Here is a 23,314-nt window from a genome sequence, read left to right on the forward strand (position 1 = left end):
GCAGCAGAAGGTTGATAGAGGATAGGTGCAAAGGATGTCAGACGAGCAGACAACGCGATCAAGAGCTAGTCGGCGTTTTGCGGGGTAGGCTCTCCCTCTCTCTCTTTTCCTTCGCCCGCCCCGACCAGAAGCTCAGTTGTATCTTGACTTGCTCACGCTTAGAAAATAGAACCGTCTTTTCTTAGACTTGAGTTAACTCGCTCCTGCCTCTTGCTTTACTTTTCTAGCCTCTTTTTCATTAAACGATCTTGCTGCCAACTTGCAGCGGACGTACACATGGGATCATGCGAACTGGCCTGCTTTCGGGCCGTGCCGCTGCACTAGGTTTCGCCGAGATGTCAAACCAGCGGTGCAAGGCAGTGTCGCCTAGCAGGTGGAGCACCGAGCAACGTTAATCTAGACAGAGGTCATGAGCACAGTCAGTCGCATCTCGGAGAGCGGCGGTCGTCTCTGCCGGGTTTTCCGAAACGACCATTTCCCATATCGGCAGAAACGCGCTCTAATTGGAAATGCGCTCAAAATGGCCTTTTGTCGGAGACGTGCAAGGAAGTGGCCAGCCGATGCAGGGTCCAGCCTGCGCTTCTGATTCTCCTCTCCTCCTGCTCCGTAAGCAGAGCCGAGCACTCCATGCTTCCGCCGCTTCACTCCAACAAAAGAGGATCGCCCGTTCTTGACGTTTGCTTCCCAATCTCTGCATCATCCTTATCCCACATCGAGAAGCTGGAACTGAGTCGCCCGCCGCTCTGTGCTCAACAACCGCCTTTGTCGACGAACGGAGGAGGCGCAGGCGAACAAAGTATGTCGGTCCGCATCATCGCCACAGGTGGCCATTCCGGCCTCGGATTCGAAGCACTCAAGACCCTTCTCGCCTCTCCTGCCTTGGCTGCGGGCTGCAGCGTCACTCTGATGGTGCGAGATGAGCAGGCCCCTCCAGTGACTCTCGCTCGCCGCAAACTGATCGAGCAATACAATGCAGCAAGACCCGCCGCTACAACGAGCTCCGTGCCTCGTCTCTCCGTAGATACTCTCAGCATGGATCTGTCCTCACTACCTTCCGTTCGCAAAGCTGCTGCTGCTATCCAGACGCAACTGCAAACAGATGTAGAGCCAGCATCGGGGCAAGACATCTTTCTTCTCAATGCTGCTGTCGCCAAATCTTCACGAGAGACGGTGATAGACGCAGACAGAGCTTCGGGCAGCGTCTCTTATCCTTCGGACCATCTGGTCACCGACGACAGCCACATCGAGACTTCCGCGTGCGTTAATCACATCGCACATCTCGTCTTCATCTCCTCGCTCGTCCCTACAATCACGGCAAATGCGAAGAAAGGTCGCAAGACACGGATCGTATTCACCGGTAGTGCTCTCCATCGCTCCGTCAAATATCTCTCCGTTCTCGGCAGTTATTTTTCGTCCTCCTCGCACGATAGCTCGTCACCCTGGACACTGCGCGAAACATACGCGGCTTCCAAGTTTCTGCAGATGCTAGGCGTCCGTGCTCTTCGTCACCGCATCGAAGCTTCGCTGAAAGCAGCCGCAGTGCCATCCGACCGTGTCGAAGTTGTCGTTGTCCAGCCGGGATTCGTACCACAGACTGGACTCTCGCGCGAGTCAAGCCTGCTGACGCGCTTCGCCATGTCGTATGTGCTTCCATGGGCGCCTTTCACCACAAGCCTCGACGATGCGGGCAAGTACATTGCCGATGCTTGTATCATCGATTTGTCGTCATCCGAGGTGCAATCTGACGGGCAGGATGGGTTTCACTCTCAAGACACTCATGTGCGCTCAGCGCTGCTTGAGGTGCATGCCAGAAAGCAACGCTTTGGTACGCTAGATCCACGCACGGCAGATGTCCAGCTGCAACAGCGGTGGTGGCCGTCTGCATGCGACCTTTTCTGAGACCGGTCAACGATAACCACGACCACGAGCACAACGTAGGCACCGCAAACTCAACGACGGATAAATGGCTGGGGAACAGATTCGACATTCAGTCTCCCTCTTCGATATCATTACCGCCCATGGTCTGCTCCTCTCTCGCGAGCATCTGCGTGGCCAGCTCGATCCCTTCAAGTTCGCCTATCGTCGGTCCATCGTCGTCTGCCTCTCCTTCCTGACCTTCTACCATGCCAACTGCATCATTATCCAGCACGCTTGTTCCACGGGGTGCTGGTGTCACAGAGCCTCGCATCGGGCCGGGAGTGCTCCCTGCCTCACTGTCAGCGGGTGTCGCACCACGAAAGAGCGGAGTCGCGCCCCTACCCACGCTCGCATTTCGACTCGATCGCTCTGCAGGCTCAAGCGACGTGAACCGGCCCTGCACCGAGCCCGAGCGGTTGTTGGCGATGCCTGGCGTCATGGATCGCGGAGCCACCGAGAGCTGGCGAATCTCAACCGTCTTTTTCTCGCCAAACAGCTCGGGATGCGCAGCAAGAGTGCGTTTGGAGGGCTCGACCACGAGCACGAGGAGTTTGCCAAAGCTGGGAAAAGGCCGAGAAAGGCAAATGAGGATAAGAGGGGCATGTCAGCAGCGCACGCCGGCTGGTTAGCTGGTGAGGAACAGGCTCCACTTACATCCGGAAACCGGCATACTTGACGTGCAATTTAGGCTTCATCTTTTCTTCGTCTTCCTCTGTAATTACGATGGCTGCATCTTCGGTGCCAGGCTGATCGTCGCTCTGTCCTCGCTCTGCTGTCGACTGGTCCACTTCCAAAGCAGCAGAGGGGTCCGGTTTGACATCGACATCCTCTTGGATGCGAACTCGTTTTGAGCGTCGACCTGTATCATTGTTGACACTGCTGCTGGCTCTTGTTCGTCGTGTACTACTGCTGGTTGCTGGAGGAGGCATGGACACTGCATCTTGATCCTCCTCTGCGGCCCCTCCTCCTCTGAACAGCGCGTTGTCATCGTTGTCATCGGCTCCAGACAGCGCTGCCATGCTCGCATTGGGTGAGGACGTGATTGCTTCTTGCGCATCTGGCGAGTCTTTGATGCGAACCGGCTGTGCGCTGCTCCCCCCATCTTGCACACCTGTCGCAGCCACAACACTAGCCGCCCTCCCTGGAGCTGGTGTAGCTCTCGGGATGGGTGCATGCAGATTTCCCTCTCCCTCCTCTTCCAACTTGACCTCCCCTAAGCTCGGATCGCTCGGAAACACCAGACTCTTCTCCTTGAGCAGCACGGAATGTCGATCGTCCATCCTCCTGAAGAAGTAGGCCACCTGAAAGTCGCGATCGGAGTACACGTCGACTCGCTCCTTCTTGCTCATGGCCGAAAGCTTGCCCGAAGAGTCAGACTCTTTGCGCAGCTTGGGCATGATGCGTGTGCGTAGTATCGAGAGCACCTGTGTGAGGATGGAAGGGTTGAGGTTCATCCATTCTACATGGCGGTAGTCGAGATAGAGGATGGTCTGGAGGACGACGTAGGGTGAAGCTCGCAGGTAAAAGACGTTGCGTTGGGTGAACTTTTTGCGCTGGACGGCACTCATGGTGAGACCCGCGAAACAATCGTAGCAAGAGGAAGAGCGAGAGAGAGCGCGAGAGAGAGCAAGGTGGCAAGGGCGGGCAAGAGTGAAATGCAAGAAGGGTCTGGGAAACAGACATGCAGCTGAGCGAGCCGTCAAAACCTCCACCTTTTGATTTGTAGCGGTGAGCCCGATGCTTTCTCGATGGTGACGCTGATGCCTTTTTCTGACTTCGGCTCTCCATGGAGAAATTCTTGGCTGAGTCGCTCGGAAGGGCCCCGTATCCGATTCCGACAGATCGACAACGAAGGCACAGACCCTTTTTTCTGCCTGACCTCGACACTTTTCTTGCTTCCCTGCTCCTTCATCGCAACAACATTGCAGCAAAGATGCCGTCCTCAAAGAAAACAAAAACGGTCGCGCCGTACGGCTTTTGGGATTCTCCTATCTCGACCGACCTCATGGTGCAAAAATCCACTGGCCTCATCGAAGTGTTGATCCCCGCCAACTCCGAGACGGGTCAAGAAGTCGCTTGGGTCGAGCTTCGTATGAGCGAGGCTGGACGCTACGCCCTCATGCACTCCTCCGACCTCTCTTCCGAAAAGGCTACGGAGATCACTGCTGGCAAGTACAGTTCTCGATCGGGAGTGCACGAGTATGGCGGCGGTGCGGCAGCCAGTCTCGCCGATGGCAGCTTCATCTTTACCGACTACAACCCCAAATCCTTCGATGTGCTACGCGCACAAAAGGACGAGGAGCCGCAGGTTGTGACGCCGGAGAATGCAGCAATGCGATACGCCGACTTCGGACCGCACCCTTCCGACGCAAATTTGTGTCTAGCGGTTCAAGAGGATCACACCGAGGATAAGCCTTCGACCGTAGTCAACTCGATCGTGCTGCTCGACCTTTCGTCAAAGCCGGCGAAGGTCCACAAGCTTCTGCAAGGCAGAAAAGCGGACGAGAAAACGGATGTTAATGGACCGCAACAGAGGGACTTCTACACATTTGCTCGGTTTTCTCCCAACGGCAAATACGTCTGCTGGGTCAGCTGGAACCATCCGAGTATGCCTTGGTGGGACACGCAACTGTGGGTGGCCAAGATCGATAGCTCGGACCCTGCAGCGATCAAGCTGACATCACCGACACGGATCAAGGTTCCTTCACTCGAGGCCGGAAAGCAGCAGGTGCTCCAACAGCCCGTGTGGGCGATCCCGGCCAACCCCAAGGACGACACGGCCAAGCTTTTCTTTGCCTGCGATGCATCTGGATACCTCAACCTCTACTCTGCGACTGTGTCCTGTGACTCTCAAGGTGACGGTATCTCGCTAAGCTCGCCAGCGCCAATTCTGCCTGAGCATGTCGAACACGATTTTGTGGGTCCCGCTTGGGTCTTTAACAATTCGGATTACATTCCGCTGTCCCCGGACTTGTTGATCGTGTCCTACTCGTTGGGCGCGAAGCGGGTGCTGGGACTGATCAATCTACGCAGGCCGCGTCTCATCCCGCTCAAGAGCCCCTACGTCTCAGTGTCGCAATTTCGCCGTCTGTCTTCGACAACGTTTGCGCTGCTCGCTACGCGTTCCGACGAGCCTGGCTCGCTAATCCGTATCGATCTGCGTGGACTCGCTGCCAACAACTACACGCTGCAGGACTCCAACATCACCGTCATCAAACGCTCGTCGACGCTCATTTCAGACGGCGTGATCGACAAGGCGTATCTCAGCGAGGCGAGGGAGATCGAGTTCCCCACCACTTTGCCTAATGGAGAACACGCCGTGGCGCACGCTAGCATTTTTGAGCCCAAAAACAGGGAGTTTGTCGGACCCAAAGGCAAGGCTCCCCCGTGCATGTTCACGATTCACGGTGGACCCAGTTCTAGTGCTCAGGTCGGGTTCAACCTGCAGACGCAGTTCTGGACCAGTCGTGGCTTTATGGTGTGCGCCGTCGACTATGGTGGATCGACGGGTTACGGCCGAGAGTACCTGGAGAGGTTGACAGGGCAGTGGGGCGTGACAGACGTGATTGACTGCGTGGCTGCGGCCAAGTTCTTGGGGTCCAAGGCGAGTTTGGATCCGAGGCCGTTTGGCGAGCTGACGCCTGCCGAACAGTTGAAGATCAGGAACGACATCCAGGCTGCTACTGAGGTTGAGGCGGACTCGGTGGTGCAGGAGGAAACGCTGTCGGGAGGAGGCATCAAAGTGGCCATCCACAACAGCACACCTGCGTGGGGCTGGAGCGACGTCCTTCTGGCGGGCGCCTCTCTGGGCGCTGCTGTGTTTGGCGTCAGATTCGCGAACACTGTCATGACCAACTATGCGCACTGCATCCCACCTCTCGTTCGGCCCACGACGAGCAGCGCTAAACATGCGGTCAAGCTGGGCGTCGCCGCGCTGTCGCTGCTCCCCTACCTTGGCGCAAAGGTGGGACGCGTGGTCAGCGAGAGTGTGTCTGTGCTGCCAGGGCTGGGTGTGCAGCTGGCGACGACGCGCGGGTTGACGCTTTTTGGTCAATCGGTGTTTGAGCGCAGTAGCAGTAGGTTGGTGCCCGAAGACCGTGTGGTGGATGTATACGTGGGTGAAGGGTATCGCTTCTTCAGTGTTGTCGATTACCTTGCGCTTGCTACGTCGAGCGCTGCAGGTGGCGGCAAGATCGAACGCGTGTTCCCGAACCTGCTGCCTCGTCTGGGAACAGTGCAGCGAGTCTACCGAGCTGTCGCGCCATACATTGCACGCAACCACGACGAAAAGGCCCGCCAGCAACCCAATCGATCGTCACTCGCCGACCCCTCCGGTATGCTTATCAGCGGCGGCAGCGCCGGCGGCTTCACCGTGCTCGCCTGCCTTTGCTTCCACCCGCACGTCTTCCACGGCGGCGCATCGCGCTACGGCGTCTCGTCGCTCAAACTGCTCGCCGAAGAATCGCACAAGTTCGAGTCCCAGTACCCCTTAAAACTCATCGGCGGCACACCCGCCTCCCACCCGGAGCTGTACCACGACCGCTCGCCCATTTACGCCGCAAGCCACATCCGTGCGCCCATCCTGCTGCTCCAGGGAAGCGCGGACAAGGTGGTCCCCAAGAGCCAGGCCGACGAGTTTGTCAAGGAGCTCAAGCGCGGCGGCGGCGTCGAGGGGCGCGATTGGAGGTACAAGGTGTACGAGGGCGAGGGACATGGGTTCACGCGGAGCGAGAACGTCAAGGATGCGTTGGAGGAGGAGTTGCGCTGGTGGCAGACGAGGTGCCTTGTGCGCTAATAATGTAGAACTCTCACAATCTCGGAAAGAAAGGCAATTGATGTAGATGACAATGATTGAACAAAAGAATGCATGTGTATCGCTGAGGTCGCCGATCAGCCAAAGAGCGCAGCCCTCCCCTCTGCACCGCCACCGCCGACCATGCTAGCACTGGCACTGCGCATCCCAGGTACCACCGAGACCCGACTGGCTTTCACCCTGTTCCCTACGCCACTCGGTGCCGCGAACTGGCCTGGAATCGATCCCGGCCCCACTCCCGATGCAAGCAAGGGATTAGCTTGTCCGGCCACAGCCACGCTCGTCCTCGTTCTGCGGCGAATCGGACCCGGTCCACCGGCACTCGGTCTTGGGAAGGCTTTCTTCACGGGAACCACCGTGTTGAACGCAGCGGCATTGATCCCACCCTCAGTGGAAGAGGGAAAGACGGGGAACAAGGATCCGTTCAACAGCGCTGCCGTTGGCGCGCCCGCGGAAGACGTGGCGGCGGCGGCAGCGGCGGTGTTGGTGGTAGTGCGCAGAGGTGGGCGTGGGTGCGGGATCGGTTTGAGCGTGGCCGCGGGCGACGTGTTGGAGATATCTGCTTCGTCGGCCGATCCTCCGCCGCTGGAGGCATTTCGCTCCTCGCGCAGAGAGGAGAGCGCCGATCCACTCGACACAGATCGCTTACTCTCGGAAAATACGCTCAAGCCCTTGGACGATACCGCCGTGCCCACCGACGTAGATCGCGTGATGGGCTTAGCTGCTACAGAGGGAGTGCTACGTCCATCAGACAGATCCTCCCATTCTGTCCCGGAGCTGCTTCCTGCGCTGTCACCTTGCAAACTAATGCCAACTTCTGCAACCGAACCAATCTGTCCTAGACCTTTATCGTCAATGTCGCCTTCACCTGCTTCGTCGGCCCACCGGAACTTTTTCTTCTCCTCCACGACGGGTAACGCTGCAGCTGCTGTACCCGATCGCGCAGCCCTCACCGAGCTCAACCTCCGTGTGGCGGCTGCAGTGCTGACCCTTCGCATGGGGGCTGCTTTTCGCGCCGGGCTGCTGGCCGAAACCTGCGACGAACGAGCAGAAGACGAGGAGGTGGGGGCAGCAAAGCCGTGTCGATTCGAGGCCGGCGCGACGCTCGTCATCGTCGACGGCGAGCTGGTGACTTGCATGCTGGTCGACCGAGCAAAGGCTGAAGCCGCTGGTGCATTACTGGCTCGCCCGGCAAAAGATGAGACGGATCGATTCGATGTCGAGGAGGCTGCAGGAGCCGCTGAGCCGACCGCCAGTGAGGTCCGCGCACGGCGGAGGGTCGTGCTGACTACAGCCTTCGCAGACTTGCTTGCACCCGCACTCACTATCGAAGCCACTGATGGTGGCGCAACAGTAGGCAAAGTGGCACCACACATTGCTTCGAACACCTTGTCATTCTCGCCTGCAATGCTGCGCAGCTGGGAAGCCAGCAGTGCCATCGTTGACGAAAGCTCTTCCGCACTTTCTTTGCTGGCCGCGTCGTTAGCGTGGGTCGCTCTGTACTCGAGCTCGCCTGCCACCTCGCGCAGTGCTATTGTGCTTCTAGTTGCCACCGCCACAAGCTGTGTCGCCTCCGTGGTTGAGCGCCGCAGCACACCCAGCAGCCCAGTGAACTTTGCCTTAGCCTTTTCCGCCTCGACTTCTGCCAACATCGCATTACCCAACGTCTGGATGGTCTCGGATGCCTCTGTGTCGAATTTCTGGTTGTGCGAAGCAGCGACAATGATGCCGCGCTGCATTTGGAGGCTGTTGAGCAGGCTGCGTACTCCAGCGGATGTAGACTCGTCGTGCAGCGCCTTCTCTTCGCTTGCGATCATTTTGCGAAGCACATCGCGTTCGCCCTCGAGGTCCGAAGGCAGCACCTCGCCCTTGCTGCTGAAGCGATTCAGGTCGGCCTCGACGATCGTCAAGCGTTTGCGTAGCTCGATGAGTTTGGTCTCCGCAGCTGCGGTTGTCGCCTCAAAGCCAGCTTTATCAGAGACGAGCTTGGTGACGTTGTCGGTGCTCTCGCGCATACGTTTCTTAGCTTCATCCATCTCCTTGCTCATTTCTGCGCGCTTGCGTTTCTCTGCAGCCGACTCGAGGGTGCCGCGCTCATCGAGCTTTGCGCGGAGGCGTTCGTTTTCCTCCTTGAGCTCGTGAATGGCCTGAACGTACTGAGCGACGTGGCGATCGACGTTGATCATGTTGCGGCTGACCTTGGTACGGATGTTCTTTGCCTGGTTTGCGTACTTGAGGGCATTGTGCGTCTCTTCGTAGTGGGTGCTGGATGGGCTGATGCAGACGACCATGACGGTCTTGCAGTTGCCTCCGAGAGAGAACTTGAGTAGACGGGTGAGCTTCGAGTTGCGGTAGGGGATATGCTTACGCACACCATCAGACTGGCAGAGGGCATTGATGCAATTGCCGAGGGCGAGCAGCGACTTGTTGATGTTGGCACCTTCCTTCATTCGCGCGCCATTGTTGCGGGTGGCAGAGGCACGCTCGGAGCCGGCAAGGTCGATGATGTTGAGCGAAGCCGAAGTGGTCTGCTCGGTCATGCTAGCGGTGCGTGGTTTCTGCGTCACATTGATCTGAAGCACGGCATGGGAACGAGAACTGACGGCATTTGCCTCCGTGGGGCTCATGGTGCGTCGGAGGTTGCCTTCCTGGATGTATTCGAGGACGCTCTCGGGGCTTTCAGGGACGAGCTCGGTGATGCCGACCACCGAGATACGATTGTTGGCGTCTTCACGTAGCGCTAGACCGGCGCCGGGTGGAGTGGGCTCGGAGCTGAGCAGATCACGGATGGTTTCGTTATAGATTTCGAGATAGGAGAGACGAATCTGCACGTCCGAGTCATCCCGCGCATCCTGAATGCGGTTGTAGAGCTCCTTCATGGTGAGAAAGATTAGACCCGGATCGTCAGGCGTACCGCTGATGGTATGCGTCTTTCCGCACCCGGTGGCACCGTAAGCGAAGACACTCGCGTTGTAGCCGTTGAGGATGCCGTCCAGCAGCGGCTTGCAGGTCTCCTGGAAGACGTCGGTCTGGGACGCCGTCGAATCAAAGACTCGATCAAAGGCGTATCGAACATCTTTGCTGCGTCTGGCGCCACGTGCGAGCGGATTGTTGTTGTAAAGGCGTGTGAGAGGGTTGGTATCAGGCGGATCAAAGACAAGCACTTTTTTGTCCATAGGCTTGACGATGGGTCGTACGAAGCGTGTCTTGAGTGTGGAGGTGGATGCTGGGCTCGTTACGAACTTGTTGGGCGAGATGCCGCCGGCGAGACCACCATCGCCGAGAAAAGGAGCATGATCCTCGTTGGGAGCTAGCTGGGATGCTTCCTTTTCGCTAAACGGACGAATACGAACGCAGACATTGATAGATGATTCGGTCATCTTGTATGGTGAAATAGGTGTCGAGAGGCCAGCTCCCGAGCAGCGAGCGATCGAGACGAGTGACGATGTTAGTCTATGCGAGCTCTGTCACGGAAGCAGAATAGGGGGCGAGCCAGCACCCTGGCGGCTGTGCGATGGCAAGCCGCTCAATACAAGTGAGTGGATAGGATGGTCGAATTCATGAACCTGCGTTGGGCGACCGTTTACGAGGGACTTGATCGGCTGATGGAAGAGCGTCGATCGTGAAAGAGAGGTGCGGCGACGAAGACAATGGTGGTGTAGAGAGGAAATGGACGATAAGGCTGTGGCGCTGCGATCGTAACTGTGACTGTGAATGTGATTGTGGGAAGGATGATGTGTTGGTGTGATATGACAGAGGAAGTGATGAAAGCAGAAAATGCGGAAGCGGAACTTGATTCTGCATACATTAGCATTTGCCAACAGCAACACTTTCCATTTCTGCATATTCTCGGCGCATTATTTGCAAAGACCAACACAGATCCGCATCAGTCCAGACACTCACCACCGGCAAGTTCAATACAGCAAGTGCAGTAGCCTAACATCCTCCGAATCTGCCGCTTTCCCTCAACGTTCTCCGCCGTGTCGGCAGCGCCGAGTAAGAGCAACACCAATCCGCTCTACTCTCTGCAATTACTTACTATATAGCCCACAAAAAATTTACGCGTTGACACGGTCAGGTCAGCGGTGACTTTGATTGAAAGGTCACGTGCCTGCTAAATCCATTTAAGAATGTAAGATCGACATCATTCGGCCCTTCTAAACGTCCCGAGCTCCAGCGTAAGACCGACTGTTCAGCCTTCTGAGCGGCGAAAGATGCATGGCTGCGAACGAGCATGGCTCTGATGGCGTTATTGTGTGACCTCGGCCTGTTTGATCCTCGCTTCTTCGGCTTCCTCCTCTTCCACCACTTCAATGTCGAGCGGATACGTCAAGATGGCCGCAATGCCCGTCAAGGCGTTGAGCTGACGTCCGCTTTCGTGCATCGAACTGAAGATGGCTACCTCCCCTCCCTGTGCTCGCACTTCCTCGACCAGCTCCACGAATTTTTTCCTTCTCGCTGGATCCGCAGCGCGGAACAGGCCATCCGAGATCAGCAACACGCCAATAGCACCTCTAGATGCAGCGAGCAATACGTGTTTTTCGCCGTACCATGCGCGCAGCTCATCGCTGGCCAATTGCTTCATAAAGCGTTCCAGCAGCTGTCCCTCTCGAGCAAATTTGGTGTCTTTCAGCTGAGCGTTAACCTCGGGGCTACGCAGCACCTCCATGAGCGAGTGAACGTGCGGCGAGCTGCAGTGAATCTTGAGAAACTTGCGGCGCGCTTCGCTACCAATCAAGATCTTGTCGCCTCGCCGTGTCGCTTCCTCGAACAAAAAGTCGTACACCGAATCGCGTGTAAAGCCGGGTGACGCGAGGATGATGAGTCGTAGAGCGGGGAGCTGCAGCAGCTTGACCACCGCATTGTAGACTTGAACGTAAAAGCGGGCCGTCGCTTTGTCCGCTGCTGTGGCCGGAAGCCCTTTGCGTTTGCGCGGAATCGGTACGTCGATGCGTTGTCGCACCACCGTCATGTGACCTGTCAATAGACACACTGCTGCAGTACCATCGCCTAGCACGACAGCGCCCACTTCGGCACGCTGGCTGATGTCGGTGCTTTCGCCCAATCGCTCCAGGTGCACTGCGTCCCAGCTCTCTTTGGTGATGGTGACGGCTCGATTCACTTCGAGATCTAATGTATGATATGCTCCCATCTTGACGTGCTTGTTCTCCTCAACCACCCTTCCTGCCACTTGCAGAGTAGCTCCTTCTCCGCCGGTGCCACCCACAGCAGCCGACCGGCTCACCTCTTCTTCGTTTGCTGTCGAAGAGGTTGACGCAGCTGCTGCCGCCGCGGCCGATGGGTCTGGGGGTGCACTCGAGCCTGTTGCGTCGAATGTCGTTTTGACTACCTCGATGGTCAGATTGAGACGTACTCGATGCGACTCCATCGAACCGGTGGATGATTCGGATTGGACTCGACGCACTGCTGCTGCTCGTACGCGATCTCCTTGCTCGATCAGGTTGTACAGGTGATACATGTCCTCACTGTTGCCGCGTAACAAAGGGAGTCAGTCCTATTCAAAATTAGTAGTAGAGCACTCGAACATGGACGAAACGAGACTTACTCTTCTTCTGGGACGATGGTGATCCTGCCGGAGCCGTCCTTCTCGATGTGCCGTGAAGTAATCTTCATCTTGCAGCTCTAGCTCGGCTTTCTTAGCCTACACAGTACGATTCGTCTCGATGCTGTCCAACCCCTTCTTGAGCTGTAGGTTTGGTGTGGTGTGAATTACCCGAGAGGCGGTTGGTCGTTGGAAGGAAAGGCTCAGTAGTTCGAGGTTCAAGGTTCAAGGTCCTTCAAAACAGCCTCCACACTGAGTCTTTTGATCTACTGCTTTGACAAAATACAACGACTGCCGTGCTGCACTGAGGCGTCACTGATTTCAAAGCCAGGCCAGGCCACTCGCGCGAAAAGAACAATTTCGCTCTGATCCCCAGAGCCGTCGCACCATCAAGCACTCACACACATACGGAGCTCCGTGTCGATACAGAGCGATGCACAAAAGGCATCGCCGGTGTTGAGGATAAGAACTGTGGACGCGAAACCATGGCAAGCTCTGTAGGCCGACAAGTAGGATGGTAACTTGGCGGAAGCCCGGCGAGGTGCCGAGCCGAACATGCTATGTTCAGTGCGTTGAATACGTTGTGCAAGTGTCTGACAAGCAACTCAAAAGGGAATGGCAGTGCTGGTCGGTGCGTGATCAAGTCGTGGCCAGGATTCGTGTGGCCTGTAGAGATATTCGTATTCGCAGCAGAGTGTGTGTCTATGCCGATGCAGCGAGCAGTTCGCCAATCTTCTTCTCGACGTCAGCCGAGCTGAGGCCGTCAAGCTCGACGTGCTTCTCAACACCACGCTCTGCAAGCGAATTTCCGGGCCGACAGGGGAAAGTCAGGAAGATGAAAGTTCAGTACATCTTCTTACACGTGTCCGTCTAGGAACACTGAGCCACGCAGCAGTGAGATTGGATACATACCGAAACGCGCAAAGGCACGTGCTGGGGTTCCGCTAGCCTCTCGCACAAGGAAGGGCAGGTCGGGGTTGGACTGCTTGATAGGCTTGTAGTTGGTTTCGAGGAACTTTCTGTGCGGTGGAATGTGCAGGCATGGAAGAGCAAAGCTTAGTCAGTAGTTGTTCATGGTCGGAGCAGTCGGCAGCTATCTCGAGGTTGCAAACTCACCTTGCTCCAGCCGAGGCCTGGCCGGTCTGGCAGAGGTGCAGACGCACCTCCTTGAGGGCCTTCGGAAGAGCTTTGGCCAATGCGTTTGCCGACATGTTGCCTTTTATGTAGAGATGATCGAAGGTGGATGGTGAAAGCAACAGCGATGGTATGGTCTGGAGATGCAGATCGAAAGGCTCTCGTCGAATCGAAGCCTCGATGCCTTCTTAAAACAACAATTTGTCAGCATCCGTAATGACACCTTTTATTCAGCCTAACATAAGGGGATTTTTGCTCCGCAACCAACACTCCGCACGCGCCCACAGCTCAGTCAACACAAGTGCCCTATCGGCGCAGCGTGTGTCACTTTGCTCTCCTTCCCAAACCAACTCGAAGCGAAAGTATCAGCGATCCCAGGAAGCCTTGTCCTTCACACGCTATCCTAGGCCTCCGTACATGGCAGCGTCGCTGATCGTTGCGCCCACAGCGGCTTCAACAACACCGATATCATGGAGTATCTGAGCCGTCTTTCTGGCTTGGTCTCCACCCCGGCCAAAGCGGCTGCTGGCATCACGGCCTCGCCTCGTCTTCGCAAGAAGCCTTCCCTCCACCCTGTCGGCAGCGTCGATGTCTTTCACGCCGACTGGCTCGCCGTCCAGGCCGAGCTCGAGAATCCGGACGAACGAGCCCTCTTCTTTGGCGTAGCGCGATCCGACCTCCCACGCCGTCTGCAGCGCATCATTGACGCCCTTGTCTTTGAAAGCAACCGCAGCAACGATGGTCACACGGGCCCTTGTATGGAGTATCTGCTCAAGTACGATATTCTCACAGAGCTTGTTCATCTCTCAGTAGATGACCGACCCAAGGGCATTCGCGGCGAGACTATTCGTGCGCTTAAGGACCTCATCATTCTTCTCGACGAAAAGTTTCTTTCCAGGCGAGCCGCCAACAAGCCCATCTCTCAACTCATTCAGCTATGTCTCGATGAAGATGCCGTAAGGTACCAGCTCGATGATGACTCGTTCGATGCGAGCAACGCGCCTCCCGCTGCTGCGCAGGGTAATGACTATGAAGAGGACCTCGTCGATCTCATGTGTCACATTGCCAGTCGCATCCGCAACACGCCAGATCTTCTTCAGATTTTCTTCACAGACGAGCCTGTTGATGATGCCGACAGTCTACAGGTTGCGCGCAGCCTCAAGGACGGCTCCATCATTGTCAGTCGCAGTGTCTTTGACGAATTGACCTCGGATGAAGATGATACCGACAAGGGCGCCTCCGGTGCAGACTCGGTCGTTCAAAGACCATCTTCGCCAGCTGGGTCCGTCGACTCCACCGCCACCATTCAGCCATCCACATCCTTTGCATCTCGCAAGCCAATGAAGAGAAGGTTGAGATTCCCGCTCTTCTCCTACCTGCTCAAATTTGTCCACCGCGAGGGTCGCATAGGTGAACTCGCTCGAGCTGGCATGCTGTTCCTCATCTCGCTTGAAGGCGGCCGTAGCTCTCCAAGTGGCAAGGCAGCTCAATCCACAAAGCGTGTCTCGTTAGCAAATCAAGACATCCGTCGTTCGCTCGCCGTCTTTATTGCCCATTCGGACTTTGCAGATGTCCTCGGAGCTGGGCTGGGTGCTGCCTACGGCCTGTTGCCATCGCGAATCCGACCTGTCCCTCGCTACGACCCCACCGAAATTGACTCTACAACATCTGCCTCAACTAAACCTGGTCGTGCTGCCATCACGTTGGCGAGCAGCTCCGCCTCTGAAGCTGCAAACGACGCCTCTGAAGCGCTGGCGTCGGCCACGAGAAGCGATGACACGGAGCTACAAGCACAGCTGCGCTTACTCGTCGACCTCATTGAATTTTGCCAAGATGTAATCGACTCGCTATGGCTTGTTTCTAAGCACCTCACTGAAGCGGGTGGTGCTGCAGAAGAAAAGGCTGCCGAGGCGTCGCCGTCGTTGCCGGCCGAGGATCCTCGTCTCGATCCGATGGTGCGCAAGCTCGCAGGTGCCATCGCCATCGCCTTCCGGGACACTTTTATCCGAAACGTGGTCTACCCTTCACTGATGGAGAGCAGCGACTTTGACGGCAGTTCTGCCGCCGTCCTCAACTACCTTGATGTTCTCGTCATCGTGCTGCGCAGCGAACACCTTTTAACAGACGTAGCCCTGGATTTCCTGCTTCCCACCAACCTCGAAGAAAATAGCGAAGATGGACACGGATACCAAATTTACGTACCTGTCGACCACTCGGATCGGTACAGCGTCAAAGATCTTATCTTGGACAGCCTGGAGGATAAGAAGAGACCTGCTACGCGAGTGGCAGCGTTGAGGCTCGCCAGGAGTCTGATCGTATGTCACGGATTCCGTGTGTGCGGCGGGCTGTTGCAATTGCCGCCTCGCAAGTCCATTGTATCTGCGCCAATTGACGACTGGCTGCCCAGGAGTCCTGCACTGGAGACAGAGCCGTTTAGCTCAACGTACGGCAATATCGCGACACACTTCCGCGAGATCGATGCGCTCTCTTCGCTGCTCACCTCGTTCGGTTCTACCAAGAGCAGCGAAGGCTTGCAAGCATCCTTGAGCAGCTATCTGCTTGACGCTGAACAGGCGTTGCGCCAAGACAGCACGTTCAGCGCGATCCTCGAGCTCGGAGGAGGGCAGATCCCGGTGGTTCCCAGCGATCCGTTGGTACAACAGCTCTTTGCCGGTCTCATTTCGTTCTTTTCTCAGCCTGTCGAGGTGAACCTGGCGGCGAGCGGTGTCTTTTCTGCGCTGGCTGCCTCACCAGCGAGGAGTTTGGAAGGTTGGCTGACGCATGCGCGCGGGGGTGAAGCGGAGAGGGAGGAACCGGCACTGGTGCAGTTGCTCAAAGGGCTCGTCGAGCAGGTGGCAGCGTACCGTGACTGTGTGCCGGAATTTGACAGGTACTTGGCGGAGAGAAGGAGAAGTCTGGTGCTCACGGACGACCTTTCTGCTGCTTTGGACGTAATCGAGCCGAGTGACGTGCAAGACGCTGGATCGGAAGAGTCCAAGTCGTTAAGGGCGTGTTTGACTCTTCCCCGTTTCTCCACGCACACTGGTCGGCTCCAAACGAACGAGAGGATCAGGACGGCAGAGAGAGACTTCGGAATCATCGAGGACAAGCGATCTTCTCTCCTCGCGCTCTCGCCTTCTGCTCTGACCGCATCTCAGCCAGCACCTCACGCAGAACCACCCTCGTCGATCGGTCGCAGCAGCGCTCTAGCCAGATTCTTTGGTGGTGCCCGCCCCACTCGGACACCCTCGCATCTAGGTAAAGCTGCATCGTCGTATTCTGGAGCCGAAGCAGCGTCAACGGAGACACGCTCCGGTGTAGGTGACAGAAAGGTATCAGCGTCAACGATCAATCCGTACACAGATCACTTTCGCGAGACCGCCGCTGTGGTCGTTAAGGCCCAATTGGCAAGGGGAGTGGAAGCGTGGTGCCCGCCGCCGACGGCAAATGGGCGAAACGAGGTGGGTAAGGCGACGCTGAGTAGTGTGCTTGATAACACGATCCTGCTGGAGGAGCTGATCAAGGAGCTGTTGGCGCTGATCCAGGTGAGGAGGAGTTGGGGCATCGATGGCATTTCGTTTTTGTAGGCTCAATGAATATACCCACTTTTTTACGCACTGTGTGATGCAAAGCCGGCTTGTTTGATGCAAAGGCTCTGTAGTAATGCAGCCGATGCTGAGCTCGACAGGCCGTGGTTCATGTAGGGCGAGGGCTATGTGCTGCAGTTCGGGGAGCTTCGAAAGGGGGAGCAGGAGCAGGCGCCGGTGCGAAATTGTTAGGTTTGCAATGCATACGAATTTCGGAAGTCGGCGAGCGGTTGTGCGCGAGAAAAGGAAGAAAGCTGTCTTCGACACCTGGCTCCTCCTCTTCTCGACTCGGACACCACCAACCTTCTCCCTTTCTTTGCGAAGCATGTTTGCCCTCAAACCGGCCGCCTCCGCCTTCCGCGTCCTCACGTACCTCCCGCGCACCGCCGCGCTGCATACTTCCGTCCCGCTGTTCGAAGAAGCAACGCTGAACCGGGCGGAACGACTCAAATCGCGGTTCTGGAAGACCGTCACGCTGCAACCGCCCACTGCCACCACCGACGGTTTTCAGATCTTGTTGGATGGGAGATCGATTCGCACGCCCAATGGTCAGCCGATTGTGATCCCGAGGGAGCGCGAGTTGCTAGCGAGCTGCATTGCGCAGGAGTGGAGCGAGCAGGGCAAAGTATTGAAGCCGCACACACTACCGCTGACCAGTTTAGCTGCGAGGGCGTTGGAGGGCTGTAAGGAGGAAGTCGAGAGGAAGGGGATTGAGGCTGATCTACTGCGCTACTTGGAGAACGAGACGATCTGGTGAGTTGCCCCCTTCCCTCACACGACGACACTCTCAAACCTGATTGCAGAGAGCGTATTCACCTTCTAACCCGTCTATCTGCATCGTCGAACAGCTTCCAAGAGTCCACCCCACAATCTCTAGTCGACCTCCAAGACCGCCACTGGACCCCCCTCCTTACCCACATCAACACCACCTACTCCACGACCATCACCCCCTTCACCTCCCTCCTCAACAACGACCACCCGACCGGAACCCTCGACATCTTCCGCACCCATCTCGCCACCCTCAACAGCTTCGACCTCGCCGCGTTCGAACGCTCCGTCATGCTCACCAAGTCGTTCCTCATCAGCCTGGCGCTTGTCAGTGGCCACTTGAATGTGGAGCAGGCGGCAAAGGCCGCCGAGGTCGAGGTGCAGTCTCAGATCAACAGGTGGGGCAGCGTCGAGGATAGTCATGATGTGGACCAGGCCGAGATGCGCAGGAGTCTGGGCAGTGTTGCCATCGCTACAGTTAGGAATTAGGTCGGCCCCTGTAGAACGGATGAGAAGGGAGAATGAAGACATAGATTTTTGCTAAGTGGATGGTTGTATTGACGTGTGTGTCTTCTTCCGCCGACACAACATCATATCACTGAGCAGCCTTAGTCAACCGGTCCGATATACTAGGTCTCTTCTGTGCCAAACCTAGCTGCTCCGTCCCCGCCGCCTCTCCCTCTACCTCCCCCAGCGCGGTTGTACTGGCAGCCACGACATCCGTATCGACTTTGGGCTCAATTGCCGAGTCCACGCCATCGACCTTGTCCTCGTCCGCCAGCTTCCCTTCCTTCTTCTCCGTCGTAACATTCACTGACGGCGAAGGAAGAGGCGAGGAAGGGGAAGCAGGGCTCGGCCCATGTATGCCATACTCGACCACCTCGAGCAACACAGCGCGACGCACCCACTTACGCCTTCGCGTATACCTGCCCATCCCGCTCTTCTTCGACATCTTCTCCCACGCATTGTCGCCGTACTGCCAACCGTCCGCATCCACATCCCACTCCTGTTCCCCCCTCTCCTCTCCGCCCGCCCCGACACGGTGCGCCGTCGTGCCCACATCCCCGACATCCTCGACATCGCCCTTCTCACCACCGCTCGTCTTGGCCCGAATCCGATTCAATGCATCGCCCAGATAGCCCTGTTTAGCCGCGGCCAGGGCGTCCCTATCGCCCACTGCACTGGCCGACTTGATAGCGGCGTCCTTGGCACTGCCCTTGTACACGGTGCTTGACGGGTAGTACCCACGCGAGGAGACGCCGGCAATCGACCACTCCGGATCCACCCACTGCCACTTGATCGTGCGGCGTGTGAAGGCCTTCGGGTCGGATGCGGTGGGCGACGGGGTGAGCATGATCTTCGTCGCAGGCAAGCTGAAGGAAGAAGGCGGTGAGACTGGGTGGTTGGCTTCGTCCGACCAGGAGGGACGTTCCTGGGGCAGCAGAGCGGCTGTCCAGTCGAGGCCGACCCACCAACGCTGGTTCTCGAAAATCGAAAACTGGTAGACGACGTCTTCGTGTCGCACCACTTTGTCCTCTTCCGTTTTACCATTCTTGGCTTTAGCTCCACTCAAAGAAGCAGTGGTGCCAGCAGAAACGTCCTTCCTCGCTCTGCTGGCAGAAAGCAGCTCGGAGCCATCCTCGTGATACAGACCGTGCGCCCATTCGTCGTCGAGATTCCCTTTTCCGTATGCGTCGCGTGCCGAAGTCTGCCCACTGAGCAGCCGACCTGTGCCACGAACGACCCGCCGGATTGTGGCGCTCTTCCACACAGCCTGGCGAAACAAGCTGCACCACGGCGAGCACCACGTAAGTGCGAGCGTACCGACAAAGCACACCAGACTGCGTACAGTCAGTGCGCCAATCGGGTAAGGTGGGAGCAGCGTGAGGTTGAAGTCGGTCCACTGCTCCCATCGAACACGCGAGGCTATGTTCGCAAGGTTAGCGTAGACGATAGGGAGAGGAGTCTTGGAAAGGAGCAAAGAGAGGCGGTCGTAGTGGGCGTAGAGCGGCGCTGCTTTGGCATGAGCCGTAGCAACGTGGTCGGGACCGATGACTTTGAGGATCTGATGGTAAACGAACAGGTTCCACTTAGTGATGGCCGCGAGAATACCTGCACCCGAGACGGGTAGTACGAGACTGGGGAAACCCGTCTCCCTCAGCGGCAGAAAGGCGAGAAGCCAGATTGGCCAGGTGAGGATGAGGAAAGTAGCCACTGCCTTGGTGTTCATCGGACTCGGATCCCACGAGACGAGCTGCACAGCGGGCACGAGCACGTTCCTACGCAGCGACGAGAAAAAGTCGGCCAGCTCAGATAGCTCGTGCAACGTTGCGTTGAGCGAAGCTGCGGAGACGACGTCGTGCTTTTCGAGGAGTTTGGCTGGGGAGTGCGTACGAGGTCGAGCAAATGCCAGCTGCCTTCGAAGGCCGGCGTAGCCGATCCAGCTGAGGATGACGAGTTGAGGAGCGTAGCGCACGAACTCGTATCCGAAGGCACACACCAGCCAGAACGAGACGAGCAGCAGCATGGATGAAGACGTCGAATTCTTGCCGCCAGTCCAGGTAGCGAGACGGATGAAGCGGTGGAAAGCATGGATGGCCGGGCCGAGCGCGGCAACGAGACGCACGACGGGGCTGGGGATGCGTTCGAGGATCTCGGATGAGGAGAGCGGTTCAAAGCTGGCGGAGAGCGAGGTGGTTGCCGTGGTGTTGAAGGATGTGGATGGGATGCGTGACGACGAAGTGACGAGCGAGGGTGGTGCGGGCGAGACAGCGTTGTCCTTTTCCTTTTTCACCGGCGTTGCGGATGAGGGTGATGTGGTTGACGACGACATGGCTGCGAGACCAGAAGCAGGTAGAGTGGTTTCTAGCCTCCGCGATGATTGAATTGAGATGGGTGTCGAAAAGGAAGTATGCGAATGTACAGCAAGCTGGTCAAAGATCGTCGAAAAGTGACTGGTAGAGAGGAACTGGTCAGAAGCGCGAGTCAAAAGCCAACGAATCGCCCGACAGACCGTCCGCTGATGCTGGTGCTGCTGCTTGTGATGTCAATCGCGGAGCGGATGGGCCGCTGCTACTTGTGCTAAAAAAGCTGTCTGTGCGTGAAAGCGTTTGCTGTGGGATGTGGAGAGGGGATTTCTTCAACTTTTTCTCGGAGTGTTACGCCTCTATATCTTACAAATTGAACTTAAAAAAAAGCGCATGAGCCACTCGACGAGCAAAAAGTGTTGATCTCGGGCAACAACTTCCTCCTCCCCTACCTTCCTCCAACCAATACTTTCTTCACATTCACGGCGGCATCAGCATCATCGGGTATGGCTACACCGCTCCTGTTCCAGAGCCTTGGCACACGCATAGCCATCTTGACGTGCTTCTGGCTGGCATTGCTACTCAGCATCCCGTCCTGGCTTCGGCTCACCACCATCCAGAGGTTGCCACTGCCGACACGTCAGGTGGAAGCGCTTCAGCTTTCGGAGAAATGCCCCGTCACTTTTAGAGCGACTCTATCGGTGCTTGTGGATTCTTCCATACTGCCACAGGATCATGAAGGAGCGGAGGCGCAAGCGACTTTCTTGAGCGAGGTGGAGCAACTTGTGCAACAGAGTCTGACGCTCAAAGCAGAGCTACCTGCTGCAGCGAGTCTCGAGTGCACGCAGTGGAATGTCACTGCACAACCAATAGCGTCAGCAGACTCACTTGAGTCGATAGACCCAGAGACTGGCCGCTACGTGGTGCGAGTGCTGAGCGAAGCATCTATTCCTGACAACGAGGCCGACGACGCAAATTCGCAGCAAGCTTCGGTCCCGACCGTCTTCCTCCCCACCATCGAGGACCCAACGTCTCTTCCACTGGTTCCAGATGCCATCAGCGCAGCCGTCATCGCTGAGCTCCTTCACCTACGAGGCGACAAACCCCTGGCCCTCCAAGACGATGCCTCCTCTACGGCTTCTATCGCAGACACAGAGCAAGACCCGCGCGTCATTCAGTACAGCAAACACGTCCGCCTCGTGTTCAGCATCATGAACCAAGACATTACCGACAGTATTGCGTATGATAGCGAGCTCATCCACGCCCTCGCTAGCGACAACGTGACGAGCAGCAATAATCCGATTGCCCGCTTGACGCGCGAGTTGAGCAGTCTGCACGATTTTCATGTAGAGACGCAGGTACAGTGGTTTGCGCCGTTGCATTTCCGGCCGACGCACGAGGTGCTGGAAGAGGTGGTGGAGAGAGAAATCGAGCAAGAGGTCATGGTGGATCAAGAGGTTGAAGAGGAAGTCGAAGTCGAGGTGCCAGCGGAGGAAGGTGAAAGCAACAATACCACCATGGGCGAAGCAGCAGAGCAAGATGAGGCTGAAGTCGAAGAACAGCTTGCACCTGCCCTTCCATCAACAGGCAAACGGACCAAGCTCGTCAAGCAGATCCGAAAACGAACGATCCAAGTGCCACGATTGCAGCGCGTCCTCGAGCAAACGCGCACGCCTCTGCCACCGCGCCATGTCGTGGAATGGGACGATCTCAAAGTGTTTGTCAACTCGCAAGACTGGAGTCTCACTTCAACAGTTCCCCCTCCCACTGCCAACGCTTCCAAGGATGCGAGCACAGGACGAGCATATGATGTGTTAGCTCAGACGCACGATCTGCACTTCCTGCTCTACATCCCGAGTCGCTCGCATTCGCCTTTGATGATTCGGGATCCTGTCACGGGGGGAGTGAACGAGCGGTCAAGCGCTTGGTTGATTCCGCAGTGGGGTGGTGTTGTCATCTTGAATGCTGAACAAGGGGTCGGTGGTGGGAAGGGAGCAGATGGGGTGTTGGATCTGGCTGGCGTGAAAAAGGGACAGGTGGAGAGTCTGCCGCACGCAGAGGTCGCGGAAGCGATCGGCATCTTCGCTCGCCAACTAGAAATCCTCCTAGGTCTCCCCGACTCCTCTAGCTCACCCCATTCGGCCCTGCGCCGCCGCATCAACCTCGTGATGCTCCAACAGCGCCGGATCCTCGAACTCACGCGCGAAACCACCTCGACCCTGCTCGCCATCACCCGCCTTGTCAACCGCATCGAAAACCTCGGCGTCGGCCCACACGTCAAAACGGACGTCCAGTCGTCCCTCGGCATCCTCCACTCCCTCTCCAGCTCATCGACAGACCTGTACGAAATGTTGGCACAGGCGAAAGAAGCCCACGCGCTGAGCAACCGCGCATTCTTCAACCCGGACATGCTCGGGTTGTTGTATTTCCCAGACGAACACAAGTACGCAGTTTACACGCCGCTCTTTGCACCCCTGCTGGTGCCGCTCTTCGTCACGTCGGTGAAGCTGCTCAAGGAGGTCATGCTGACGCGGAAGGAGGGTGGACGAGGTGGAAGCAGACGGCACTCGGTCAAGGCGCGGAAGTCGACCTGAAGGCAGCTTTTTTTTCAGCTTTGATCCAGATTCGCATGTAATATAGCAGATCCCAAAACAAGGTGTCTCAACAGCGAGTACAACAAATACGGCTTTTCACCCGAGTGTGCGCCTCTGCGAAGAGCAAATGA

The 23,314-nt window shown here is 57.0% G+C and overlaps 10 protein-coding genes across 10 annotated transcripts; 5 read left to right on the plus strand and 5 right to left on the minus strand.

Moving 5' to 3' along the window:
- Nucleotides 1–798: 798 nt before the first annotated feature.
- Nucleotides 799–1,899, plus strand: EX895_004353 (uncharacterized protein; the record flags this gene model as incomplete). The annotated part of the gene is made up of 1 exon (XM_029884948.1): nucleotides 799–1,899. One exon carries the CDS (start codon nucleotides 799–801, stop codon nucleotides 1,897–1,899), a length of 1,101 nt encoding a protein of 366 aa, XP_029738698.1.
- An 88-nt stretch (nucleotides 1,900–1,987) lies between these two features.
- On the minus strand, nucleotides 1,988–3,485 carry EX895_004354 (uncharacterized protein; the record flags this gene model as incomplete). Its single annotated transcript, XM_029884949.1, has 2 exons — nucleotides 1,988–2,477; nucleotides 2,572–3,485. The coding sequence occupies 2 exons, from the start codon at nucleotides 3,483–3,485 to the stop codon at nucleotides 1,988–1,990; spliced, it is 1,404 nt and encodes a 467-aa protein (XP_029738699.1).
- Nucleotides 3,486–3,850: 365 nt separating this feature from the next.
- EX895_004355 (uncharacterized protein) lies at nucleotides 3,851–6,712 on the plus strand (the record flags this gene model as incomplete). The annotated part of the gene is made up of 1 exon (XM_029884950.1): nucleotides 3,851–6,712. One exon carries the CDS (start codon nucleotides 3,851–3,853, stop codon nucleotides 6,710–6,712), a length of 2,862 nt encoding a protein of 953 aa, XP_029738700.1.
- Nucleotides 6,713–6,807: 95 nt separating this feature from the next.
- EX895_004356 (uncharacterized protein) lies at nucleotides 6,808–10,110 on the minus strand (the record flags this gene model as incomplete). Its single annotated transcript, XM_029884951.1, has 1 exon — nucleotides 6,808–10,110. One exon carries the CDS (start codon nucleotides 10,108–10,110, stop codon nucleotides 6,808–6,810), a length of 3,303 nt encoding a protein of 1,100 aa, XP_029738701.1.
- An 869-nt stretch (nucleotides 10,111–10,979) lies between these two features.
- EX895_004357 (uncharacterized protein) lies at nucleotides 10,980–12,364 on the minus strand (the record flags this gene model as incomplete). Its single annotated transcript, XM_029884952.1, has 2 exons — nucleotides 10,980–12,216; nucleotides 12,297–12,364. The coding sequence occupies 2 exons, from the start codon at nucleotides 12,362–12,364 to the stop codon at nucleotides 10,980–10,982; spliced, it is 1,305 nt and encodes a 434-aa protein (XP_029738702.1).
- A 631-nt stretch (nucleotides 12,365–12,995) lies between these two features.
- EX895_004358 (uncharacterized protein) lies at nucleotides 12,996–13,504 on the minus strand (the record flags this gene model as incomplete). Its single annotated transcript, XM_029884953.1, has 3 exons — nucleotides 12,996–13,087; nucleotides 13,206–13,312; nucleotides 13,410–13,504. 3 exons carry the CDS (start codon nucleotides 13,502–13,504, stop codon nucleotides 12,996–12,998), a joined length of 294 nt encoding a protein of 97 aa, XP_029738703.1.
- Nucleotides 13,505–13,897: 393 nt separating this feature from the next.
- On the plus strand, nucleotides 13,898–17,014 carry EX895_004359 (uncharacterized protein; the record flags this gene model as incomplete). The annotated part of the gene is made up of 1 exon (XM_029884954.1): nucleotides 13,898–17,014. One exon carries the CDS (start codon nucleotides 13,898–13,900, stop codon nucleotides 17,012–17,014), a length of 3,117 nt encoding a protein of 1,038 aa, XP_029738704.1.
- Nucleotides 17,015–17,339: 325 nt separating this feature from the next.
- Nucleotides 17,340–18,271, plus strand: EX895_004360 (uncharacterized protein; the record flags this gene model as incomplete). Its single annotated transcript, XM_029884955.1, has 2 exons — nucleotides 17,340–17,767; nucleotides 17,863–18,271. The coding sequence occupies 2 exons, from the start codon at nucleotides 17,340–17,342 to the stop codon at nucleotides 18,269–18,271; spliced, it is 837 nt and encodes a 278-aa protein (XP_029738705.1).
- A 106-nt stretch (nucleotides 18,272–18,377) lies between these two features.
- On the minus strand, nucleotides 18,378–20,615 carry EX895_004361 (uncharacterized protein; the record flags this gene model as incomplete). Its single annotated transcript, XM_029884956.1, has 1 exon — nucleotides 18,378–20,615. One exon carries the CDS (start codon nucleotides 20,613–20,615, stop codon nucleotides 18,378–18,380), a length of 2,238 nt encoding a protein of 745 aa, XP_029738706.1.
- Nucleotides 20,616–21,095: 480 nt separating this feature from the next.
- Nucleotides 21,096–23,183, plus strand: EX895_004362 (uncharacterized protein; the record flags this gene model as incomplete). Its single annotated transcript, XM_029884957.1, has 1 exon — nucleotides 21,096–23,183. The coding sequence occupies one exon, from the start codon at nucleotides 21,096–21,098 to the stop codon at nucleotides 23,181–23,183; it is 2,088 nt and encodes a 695-aa protein (XP_029738707.1).
- Between the last annotated feature and the right edge of the window lie 131 nt (nucleotides 23,184–23,314).

The sequence above is a fragment of the Sporisorium graminicola genome, chromosome SGRAM_3 (assembly GCF_005498985.1).
Source record: "Sporisorium graminicola strain CBS 10092 chromosome SGRAM_3, whole genome shotgun sequence".
NCBI classification, from domain to species: domain Eukaryota; kingdom Fungi; phylum Basidiomycota; class Ustilaginomycetes; order Ustilaginales; family Ustilaginaceae; genus Sporisorium; species Sporisorium graminicola.